At 30.8% G+C, this 11,271-nt stretch overlaps 2 protein-coding genes across 4 annotated transcripts; both read right to left on the minus strand.

Annotated features, from left to right (window-relative positions):
• On the minus strand, nt 3,467-5,807 carry LOC109359472. Of its 2 annotated transcripts, XM_019604151.1 has the most exons (4): nt 5,481-5,807; nt 5,187-5,366; nt 4,727-4,942; nt 3,467-3,697 (listed from the first exon to the last, which is right to left on the minus strand). In XM_019604151.1, exons 1-4 carry the CDS (start codon nt 5,481-5,483, stop codon nt 3,491-3,493), a joined length of 606 nt encoding a protein of 201 aa, XP_019459696.1. In that variant the 5' UTR covers nt 5,484-5,807; the 3' UTR covers nt 3,467-3,490. The 2 variants fall into 2 exon arrangements, with proteins under 2 accessions (XP_019459696.1, XP_019459695.1); XM_019604150.1 differs by lacking the exon at nt 5,481-5,807 and having other exon boundaries at nt 5,187-5,372.
• Nucleotides 7,087-9,442, minus strand: LOC109359471. Of its 2 annotated transcripts, XM_019604149.1 has the most exons (4): nt 9,116-9,442; nt 8,822-9,001; nt 8,362-8,577; nt 7,087-7,332 (listed from the first exon to the last, which is right to left on the minus strand). In XM_019604149.1, the coding sequence occupies exons 1-4, from the start codon at nt 9,116-9,118 to the stop codon at nt 7,126-7,128; spliced, it is 606 nt and encodes a 201-aa protein (XP_019459694.1). In that variant the 5' UTR covers nt 9,119-9,442; the 3' UTR covers nt 7,087-7,125. The 2 variants fall into 2 exon arrangements, with proteins under 2 accessions (XP_019459694.1, XP_019459692.1); XM_019604147.1 differs by lacking the exon at nt 9,116-9,442 and having other exon boundaries at nt 8,822-9,007.

Here is an 11,271-nt window from a genome sequence, read left to right on the forward strand (position 1 = left end):
TGGTATATTTGTTAAACACACGGAATGCCTTGCTATGTAATGAATATCCTAAGAATATGCCATCATCAGCTTTCGAGTCAAACTTTCCTAAAGTTCTTTTTCCATTATTCAAAATAAAACATTTGCACCAGAAAACATGAAGATGAGCAATATTTGGTTTTCGACCATTACAAATCTCATAAGGTGTTTTTGAAGAAGTAGGTCTAAGTAGTATTCTATTCATTACATAACATGTTGTGTGAACTGCATCAGTCCTAGCGAGTTCCTATATGGTCATATAACATGAATGAGATGTATGGCCATATGTGCCACAGTAATGGCAGGTAGGGACTCTATCTTTATTTACTTTTTTGTATTGACGTGTTAGAGGTCTCCTATATGGTCTTTTTTTATAGGATGGGGGAACATACCCTAACCCAGTGTGGTTACCAACATTCCTAGTTTTGCTAAGTAGAGTGTCTAATTGTTGTTTACTATTTGTAAGTTTTGCGAGTTTTTCCGTTAGTTTAAGATTTTCGTTTTTCAAGTCCTCGAACGACTCACAAGTAGTATTTTGACATAAGTTATTATTTGAGCAATCGCATGAAGCACATGAAAAAATTAGATCTAATGTTTCTCTTTCCAATTTTAATTCATCTAATTCTTTCTGCAGTTGAATTATTTTTTGTTGGTTTAGCAAAATTATTCTTTTTCTCTCGTTACTCAACTTTGCTAATTTTTTAAGTTCTTCATGCATCTCAACATAAGCACTATATAATATTTCATATGAGGGAGAATCAGAAGAAGAGGATGATATATCAGAGATGAAGTATCTTTGCTATCTGATCCGCAAGCCTCATTTGTTGTCGTCATTAAGCACAGCTTCGCGGTCTCCTCTTCATCTGAGGTGCTTAATGTTGTTTCTTCCTCGGGTACATCCCAAACGATGTATGATTTCTTTGACTTGAATTCCCGAGAAGTGCTCTTTTCTGAATCAACCCTTTTAAGTAAGTGGGGCACTGATACTTCATGTATCCTGGCTTACCACATTCGTGGCAAGTGAAGCGTTCCTGGTTGATTCACGCGCTTCTTTCTTCTGGAATCGTCTAAGCCCTCCTTTCTTTTTCAAGAAGTTTCCAAATTTTTGCACAAACGGTCCAACCTTATCTTCATCAAAACATAGGCTAAGATATGCTAGTGTTATTCACTTTCAGTTGGTAGTTAACGTTTTCATATCACACAATAAGGAATTGATGGTAAAAGTGGATAAAATTAATTTTGAGACATTTAAACAGCTAAAAACCCATAATTTTTGTGATGAAAATATTTTATCGATTTTACAAAGAAATGAAGAATACTAACATTACTCTTGATTGAATAATAATAATAATACTTCCTTTGAGTTTATAAAACCACGAAACATAATATCAAAGCTTGAATAAAAATTTATTAACACTTTATAAAATACCGTAATACACATAAATGAGTAAATATTATTTTGCTTTATAAAATATGAAAATTACCAAAATGCCCATTGATGAACAAAAAATCATTAATAACTTTAAAAAAAACTACTGTAATATACATAAATGAATAAAAATAATTATTTAATTTTATAAAATGATAAAAATGATCAGAATGGCTCTTTGACAAAAAATTACTACAATTCTTCATCATTATCTTATCTCCTTTTCTCTCTTACTCTAGTATAATAGTCAATCTTTATAAGGCAAATTAGTATTGTGATAATAGGACCGGACCAAACGGTCCAACCCGTTTGACCACTGAAATGACTTGAAAATGGCTCTTGTTTGTAGTCTTAATAGAGTGAGGGGTTAGACTGTTTTGAACCGGAGAAATTTCGGTCCAACCATGTTAAACCTGGTTGAACGCAATAACCTAGGAAGTGAACCGAGCGATTCACTTAAAATTAAAAAAAATAGAACAGTACTCTAATATTTTGTTTTACTCCGGTCCAAAAAAATAGAAATATATTATTTCAATATAATTATATAAAATTTTGTATTTATATATAATTATATATTTATAGATAAAAATGATAAATTATATATAAAATCATCTGGTCCAACCGGACGGTTTAACTATTTAAACCAATTAAACCTAATATAATACCTCTTACATTTGATGTCCAGCTCATATTTCACAATATTAATCCAAATAAATATAACTAACTTTAGACTTGAACAGTTTAAAACTTTAAACATAACCCATGCTAAGTAATTGAGGAAACATTGGTATATGTTATTAAAAGTATAAATATCTGAACGTACCTACCCCGGGTTAAATTTGGATGATGCACGTTTGGAAAAAACTGAGTAGCTATCATTCATATCTACCCTACCTAATTGGATGGACATCTGTTGTTTTAAAATAGTGTATCACTTCATGTGTTACTAATTGTGATTGGTTAGAAAAATAATTAATTATTAAAATTTTAATTTAAATATATTTTTTCAACCAATCACAAACAGTGACACAGTGACAGATGTACTCCCTACCTAATTGCCTTTGCTCGTGACAATTTAACTAATTAAGTTGGGAAAGGGACGCTGCATAAGTATAAAGACAATTTAACGTCCATATTTGTTCCACTTCATTGAGATAAAAAAATAATGGGAATAAAATGAAAAATATAAAATAGCACCAGTCGATTGAACTCACCTAAATTGGTAACAATAAGGAGTAATAATATAATGATATACATTTAGAAAGAATAAAAGATGGTATATACACTAATAATATAAGAATTTTTATTTATTATTATATCATTTATATTTAATCATCTCTGACTATCAAATAAAAATAATAAAATAAATGAATGATAAATATCGTATTGATACTAACTATGTATAAATATTATATTGAGAACAGGTAGATATTAGGTAAAGCTAAGGATATCTTCATGTAAACGGCCCATGTGGATGGTAGGCCATTCATTGTAAAGTAGAAAACACTAAAACGGACTCAACAAAGACTTGCTTTTTAATTTCTTAATGACATATACACTTGGAACTATCAAATAAAATAATGAACAAATATGCATTATTGGCTCTTCACAAGGGGGAATTTGTTGTTTTGTGACATAGACCCAAAAAAGTAGGAACTTTCCTATATACCTTTCCTCTATTTTCCTCTCCCACTTCTTGGACATCGTACTACATATGAAACCCTCCACCAAAGGCTGCCATTATTTTTTATTATTTTATTGTTCTTTGCTTTACTGGAGAAAAAAATGTGCTAAAGAGATTCCTCTAAGAGGGTGAATTCATTTTTTCAAAAAGAAAAAATGATGGGGTTTGAATATTGAATATATATTATAGAGCATATATGTTGTCTTAAAAAATGTATTATTCAATGTGTCACTTGATATAATTGATCAAAAAATATTTAAGTTAGAAATGTAATAATTAAATGTTTTCTAACCAATTATAACGAATGACACATGGAGTGACACAATAATGATGCGATAAGGAGTAAAGAATAATGTTTATTAGGAGCCAAAAGGAGCCCTATGAGGAATGCCTTTTCTTCTTCTTGCGTTTGAAGTAGGTGGAAGATGCGTGCCAGGATACATGTCTTGTTGTGAGCCTTCACGCAATTTCTCTTCTTGCTGTCTTGATCCCCCTTCCATTGCTATTGCATTATTCCTATCATCCAAAGCAAAGCTTGCATCCCCATTTCTCTTTATTCTTACAAGCTAATTCATTCATTGCAAACAAAAATAATTCAAATTAATAAACTCAATCAATCATATATTAATTATTTTACATACATTGTTGTAAGGACAAAGATCATCAATCGTCAATGATATCTATTCTCTGTCCTAGACTAATTACATATTGTAACATAATAAATAAAAGAACATTTTTAAAAACAAAAAAAGTAAAATTTTGATTGGTCTAATACAAATAATAAAACAGTATTTGTGACAAATGATATCTATACATGTTCCAATCCATTCCATTGTTCAGTAGTTAACATGTAAATATATCTAAATCGGGTGAAGCTCCTTTGAAGTACAATCTATAGTTTACACTTCAAGGGCTAATAAAGTATATGCAAGTGAACTAAATTTTACTATAGATTTATTAGCTGATAAAGTTCATATGGGTTCACTTAACCTCTAAAACAATTCAAATTAATTAACCCAATCAATCGTATATTAATTATTTTACACACATCTTGCTATGTTCCACTCTATAAATATATCAAGCTCCTCTGAAGTACAAACTATAGTTTATTACGCAAGTAAAGTAAATTTTAATATAGATTTATTAAGAAAGTTCAAATGGGCCCACTTAACCTAAAAAATGCAAGAGGTGCCACACCCATCAAACCCATGCTTTTAAATATTTCCATGGTTATGTATGCATATATACATCTATATATATACATATACAATATACATATACAATATATATATATATATATATTTATTTATATATATATACAATATATTTATACATGAAAATTTTAATGCATGGAGGAGGGAGGACTACTACACATATATGCTAGAAATAGATGAACATGATGATTAATAGCGGTGGGAATATAATTATGATGTTGATGGGCTTTCAAATGTAGGTGATGATGTATGGGTGGTGGGTGTTATCCCCATATGATGAGGGTGATTTGAGTTGTATATTTGTAAATGATGTTGCATTTTGAAAATGAAATGAACAAGGTAATGAAAAGGGAAATAAAATAAATTATAATAATGTCTCACCTTACAACCTAAAGAACAGAACCTAAATGGATCCAAGAGGCTTCTTCCACAAATCTCACAAATGTGAACAACTCCTTTCCCAGATTTTGGTTGAGGCCTCTCATTTAGAAACAGTACTCTTGCACTGTTTATCACATATGTTTGCACTCCACTTATGTTCAACACTTTCTGAATTTCAGCCACCCTCACTACATCATGATATGAAGATCTTCTTATCTATTCAACAAAAATCACCACATTATACCCATGTTATATATACCCATTGTCCTAAATTGATGAGAGAAATGCAATTTGAAAACTAAGTAAAATAAAATGGCAGCCCAATCCATGAGTCTACCATTTAATGTGATCTAGGGAGCGGAAGAAAAGTTGTATGCTGACTTACCCCATAAGTAAAGAGACTGTTTCCAGGACAATTTGAAAACTTAATGTGCATAGTAATATAGGTGAATAAACTAACCTGAATGACTTGATGATCCTTGTGTCTTGAGGAACGGCAATAAAAGCAAAAAGCATCACAATTGCAGTCAAGGCAAAACATGTTACATTCACTTCTTGCAGCATCTCCATGAATCCGGCAGACATTGAAAAAGGATGTGTTTAGAACTAGCTCAAGCCATGGAGGCACCAATGTTGTGTCCTTCATAAAGAAAAAATTGACATTTAATTCCAAGGCATAAGTTTCTAAGAAATTAAATTCATACAGTTTCATATATAATATTATTATGATAACATATATGTAAATAAACTATACCATAGTCAGATATTTTAATAGTAATGTAATATGCCTCAAATGTGGAGTGTGGTTATGGGATTCAGTTTAATAAAAAGATAATGGTGGAATTAGATTGAAATAAAGAGAGAGAGAGAAAGAGAGAGAAAGAGAGAGAGAAAGTAAACGGGTGTTCAAGAATTGAACCAAGAAAGAAGAAGCTAAGACTATAGGGACAAAAGGAAGAGAATTAAAGAAATAAGAGGGGTTTGTAAATAGAGGGTTGAGATTGAAAGTGGTGGCTGAGAAGGTATGAGAGGCGTTAGATGTAAAGAGGTTGAAGTCTTTGGTGCTTACGCTACTTTGGATCTTGTTTTTTATAATCAAGGTACTCATCTTATTATGCTAAATAAATAATCTATATGTGACTGTTGCAGTAAGCCTTTACTTAAATGTATCACAAAATCAAATATTCAATTTTTTAATATGATCCAATGAAATCTTACTCTAAAGTATTAACGTCGCCTTCATGGTATTTTGGATCTTGTTTGCGTTTCTAAGTTGGCAGCGGCATAAGCTTGGGTTTGTTTACGCATCAGCTTCACCTTCCTTAATAGCTGTATCTCCCAAATTCATCCACGATCAAGGGCATTGTTCTCCACGTGGCACATCATCGTGACAGATGTACTCCCTACCTAATTGCCTTTGCTCGTGACAATTTAACTAATTAAGTTGGGAAAGGGACGCTGCATAAGTATAAAGACAATTTAACGTCCATATTTGTTCCACTTCATTGAGATAAAAAAATAATGGGAATAAAATGAAAAATATAAAATAGCACCAGTCGATTGAACTCACCTAAATTGGTAACAATAAGGAGTAATAATATAATGATATACATTTAGAAAGAATAAAAGATGGTATATACACTAATAATATAAGAATTTTTATTTATTATTATATCATTTATATTTAATCATCTCTGACTATCAAATAAAAATAATAAAATAAATGAATGATAAATATCGTATTGATACTAACTATGTATAAATATTATATTGAGAACAGGTAGATATTAGGTAAAGCTAAGGATATCTTCATGTAAACGGCCCATGTGGATGGTAGGCCATTCATTGTAAAGTAGAAAACACTAAAACGGACTCAACAAAGACTTGCTTTTTAATTTCTTAATGACATATACACTTGGAACTATCAAATAAAATAATGAACAAATATGCATTATTGGCTCTTCACAAGGGGGAATTTGTTGTTTTGTGACATAGACCCAAAAAAGTAGGAACTTTCCTATATACCTTTCCTCTATTTTCCTCTCCCACTTCTTGGACATCGTACTACATATGAAACCCTCCACCAAAGGCTGCCATTATTTTTTATTATTTTATTGTTCTTTGCTTTACTGGAGAAAAAAATGTGCTAAAGAGATTCCTCTAAGAGGGTGAATTCATTTTTTCAAAAAGAAAAAATGATGGGGTTTGAATATTGAATATATATTATAGAGCATATATGTTGTCTTAAAAAATGTATTATTCAATGTGTCACTTGATATAATTGATCAAAAAATATTTAAGTTAGAAATGTAATAATTAAATGTTTTCTAACCAATTATAACGAATGACACATGGAGTGACACAATAATGATGCGATAAGGAGTAAAGAATAATGTTTATTAGGAGCCAAAAGGAGCCCTATGAGGAATGCCTTTTCTTCTTCTTGCGTTTGAAGTAGGTGGAAGATGCGTGCCAGGATACATGTCTTGTTGTGAGCCTTCACGCAATTTCTCTTCTTGCTGTCTTGATCCCCCTTCCATTGCTATTGCATTATTCCTATCATCCAAAGCAAAGCTTGCATCCCCATTTCTCTTTATTCTTACAAGCTAATTCATTCATTGCAAACAAAAATAATTCAAATTAATAAACTCAATCAATCATATATTAATTATTTTACATACATTGTTGTAAGGACAAAGATCATCAATCGTCAATGATATCTATTCTCTGTCCTAGACTAATTACATATTGTAACATAATAAATAAAAGAACATTTTTAAAAACAAAAAAAGTAAAATTTTGATTGGTCTAATACAAATAATAAAACAGTATTTGTGACAAATGATATCTATACATGTTCCAATCCATTCCATTGTTCAGTAGTTAACATGTAAATATATCTAAATCGGGTGAAGCTCCTTTGAAGTACAATCTATAGTTTACACTTCAAGGGCTAATAAAGTATATGCAAGTGAACTAAATTTTACTATAGATTTATTAGCTGATAAAGTTCATATGGGTTCACTTAACCTCTAAAACAATTCAAATTAATTAACCCAATCAATCGTATATTAATTATTTTACACACATCTTGCTATGTTCCACTCTATAAATATATCAAGCTCCTCTGAAGTACAAACTATAGTTTATTACGCAAGTAAAGTAAATTTTAATATAGATTTATTAAGAAAGTTCAAATGGGCCCACTTAACCTAAAAAATGCAAGAGGTGCCACACCCATCAAACCCATGCTTTTAAATATTTCCATGGTTATGTATGCATATATACATCTATATATATACATATACAATATACATATACAATATATATATATATATATATTTATTTATATATATATACAATATATTTATACATGAAAATTTTAATGCATGGAGGAGGGAGGACTACTACACATATATGCTAGAAATAGATGAACATGATGATTAATAGCGGTGGGAATATAATTATGATGTTGATGGGCTTTCAAATGTAGGTGATGATGTATGGGTGGTGGGTGTTATCCCCATATGATGAGGGTGATTTGAGTTGTATATTTGTAAATGATGTTGCATTTTGAAAATGAAATGAACAAGGTAATGAAAAGGGAAATAAAATAAATTATAATAATGTCTCACCTTACAACCTAAAGAACAGAACCTAAATGGATCCAAGAGGCTTCTTCCACAAATCTCACAAATGTGAACAACTCCTTTCCCAGATTTTGGTTGAGGCCTCTCATTTAGAAACAGTACTCTTGCACTGTTTATCACATATGTTTGCACTCCACTTATGTTCAACACTTTCTGAATTTCAGCCACCCTCACTACATCATGATATGAAGATCTTCTTATCTATTCAACAAAAATCACCACATTATACCCATGTTATATATACCCATTGTCCTAAATTGATGAGAGAAATGCAATTTGAAAACTAAGTAAAATAAAATGGCAGCCCAATCCATGAGTCTACCATTTAATGTGATCTAGGGAGCGGAAGAAAAGTTGTATGCTGACTTACCCCATAAGTAAAGAGACTGTTTCCAGGACAATTTGAAAACTTAATGTGCATAGTAATATAGGTGAATAAACTAACCTGAATGACTTGATGATCCTTGTGTCTTGAGGAACGGCAATAAAAGCAAAAAGCATCACAATTGCAGTCAAGGCAAAACATGTTACATTCACTTCTTGCAGCATCTCCATGAATCCGGCAGACATTGAAAAAGGATGTGTTTAGAACTAGCTCAAGCCATGGAGGCACCAATGTTGTGTCCTTCATAAAGAAAAAATTGACATTTAATTCCAAGGCATAAGTTTCTAAGAAATTAAATTCATACAGTTTCATATATAATATTATTATGATAACATATATGTAAATAAACTATACCATAGTCAGATATTTTAATAGTAATGTAATATGCCTCAAATGTGGAGTGTGGTTATGGGATTCAGTTTAATAAAAAGATAATGGTGGAATTAGATTGAAATAAAGAGAGAGAGAGAAAGAGAGAGAAAGAGAGAGAGAAAGTAAACGGGTGTTCAAGAATTGAACCAAGAAAGAAGAAGCTAAGACTATAGGGACAAAAGGAAGAGAATTAAAGAAATAAGAGGGGTTTGTAAATAGAGGGTTGAGATTGAAAGTGGTGGCTGAGAAGGTATGAGAGGCGTTAGATGTAAAGAGGTTGAAGTCTTTGGTGCTTACGCTACTTTGGATCTTGTTTTTTATAATCAAGGTACTCATCTTATTATGCTAAATAAATAATCTATATGTGACTGTTGCAGTAAGCCTTTACTTAAATGTATCACAAAATCAAATATTCAATTTTTTAATATGATCCAATGAAATCTTACTCTAAAGTATTAACGTCGCCTTCATGGTATTTTGGATCTTGTTTGCGTTTCTAAGTTGGCAGCGGCATAAGCTTGGGTTTGTTTACGCATCAGCTTCACCTTCCTTAATAGCTGTATCTCCCAAATTCATCCACGATCAAGGGCATTGTTCTCCACGTGGCACATCATCCACGGTCCATTATGGGTTGGTGGCCCCCACTTACAATTTGATGGCATCACATGGTTCTTATAGATCAGGGACAAATGTGATATGTGACGTTAATTTTGATGTCATTGTTGTTATTAATGTTATGTTTTTTATTTCAATATAAAAAATAATGACTTGAAAAGACCTTTGGCTATGGCATTCGGTATGACATTTGGCATGGTCTGGAATTTCACAAACAAAACCCACTTTAACGTCATCATGTTGCTTGAAATTATTAAAATAATTATCCTTCAAACATTTGTTTTCAACTATAGATAATTGTATTGTTATCACCCTAAGATGATTATTTACTATATTGTTCCATCCTAGTATTTGGACTAGTTGACCAACTCATAAAATCATGACATATTATTAGTCAAATAAGATATGATCTATATAGTTGTCAATCACGCTGAGATGACTGACCTAATTAAGGGAAAGAACGATTGTGATAAGACATGACGTATCATTTGCCATACGACAATCACATAATTAATATACGGCTATAATAGCCTAGACACATGACAAAATGAATCACTTTAGATAAAGTAGTATACATACTAGAGCACAGACATAATAAGACTTCTCAACACGGATAAAGCAATTCATGCTAGTCTAGGCAAACCTGGTAGGTTGGCTTACCATAAATAAAGTATCCCACTATGGAATATTACACATTCAGCCTATCTATAAATAGATAAGTCCTTCATAAAGAAACTTATATTTACACTCTCGCTTATATCCTTGTTGTTGGGATATAATGTATGCCCAAGAACCAATTTGTCATGTTTATAATAATAAAGTTATATGTATTATCATCTTAATATCATATTCATTATTTATCAAAATAATTAATATAAAAGATCACTGATTAAAATTAGAGATTTATTATTATAATAGAGATTATAATAATGAGAAATAAATCTTTTATAATTTTAATCCAAATCGTTCTTGATCATAGGATTATTGAGCTTAGGATACTATTAATCCAGATTGATCAATATATGTGTAATGATCTTTATTAGATAATAATTAATATATCTCATTTATTAAATAACACATATAAATGGTGCATATAGAGATATGACCATTGAACTGACTCAAATGAGAATTTCTAATGGTTAATATATTACCTTTGAATTGTCAATAAGATATTCTTGTGAAGAAATATATATTTTCCTTAGACTTGAGATTATCATAGTAATTAACAAGTTATTTATTATATTTTAATGCCTTATGATATTAGTTGAATGATTATTGGGCATAATTAAATCCTTGTAGAATTAGTGACTAATCAAGAAAGAATCCATCAACTCGTGGTAATGAGTTTGAACTCTATAGAAATAAAGACATTGGCCAAGGGAAATTGAATGAATGAAGAAATGAGTTTCTTAAGTCATTCACTACGAGTTAACTTATTAGAATTTGACAATTATACCATATTCTAGAGTTAACATAGAGTTGTAAAGACGGAAGGAAATATTATATTAGTCTTCTAATGATTT

Source organism: Lupinus angustifolius, chromosome LG11, assembly GCF_001865875.1.
Source record: "Lupinus angustifolius cultivar Tanjil chromosome LG11, LupAngTanjil_v1.0, whole genome shotgun sequence".
NCBI lineage: Eukaryota > Viridiplantae > Streptophyta > Magnoliopsida > Fabales > Fabaceae > Lupinus > Lupinus angustifolius.

Excerpts from the sequence above, each read along its gene's own strand:
- LOC109359471 (XM_019604147.1), bottom strand. The coding sequence starts at position 9,007 with ATGAAGGACACAACATTGGTGCCTCCATGGCTTGAGCTAGTTCTAAAC. Across the intron at positions 8,578-8,821 it reads AGGATCATCAAGTCATTCAG|ATAAGAAGATCTTCATATCA; the intron begins GTTAGTTTATTC and ends TTTGTTGAATAG. Across the intron at positions 7,333-8,361 it reads TCTGTTCTTTAGGTTGTAAG|CTTGTAAGAATAAAGAGAAA; the intron begins GTGAGACATTAT and ends TGAATGAATTAG.
- LOC109359472 (XM_019604150.1), bottom strand. The coding sequence starts at position 5,372 with ATGAAGGACACAACATTGGTGCCTCCATGGCTTGAGCTAGTTCTAAAC. Across the intron at positions 4,943-5,186 it reads AGGATCATCAAGTCATTCAG|ATAAGAAGATCTTCATATCA; the intron begins GTTAGTTTATTC and ends TTTGTTGAATAG. Across the intron at positions 3,698-4,726 it reads TCTGTTCTTTAGGTTGTAAG|CTTGTAAGAATAAAGAGAAA; the intron begins GTGAGACATTAT and ends TGAATGAATTAG.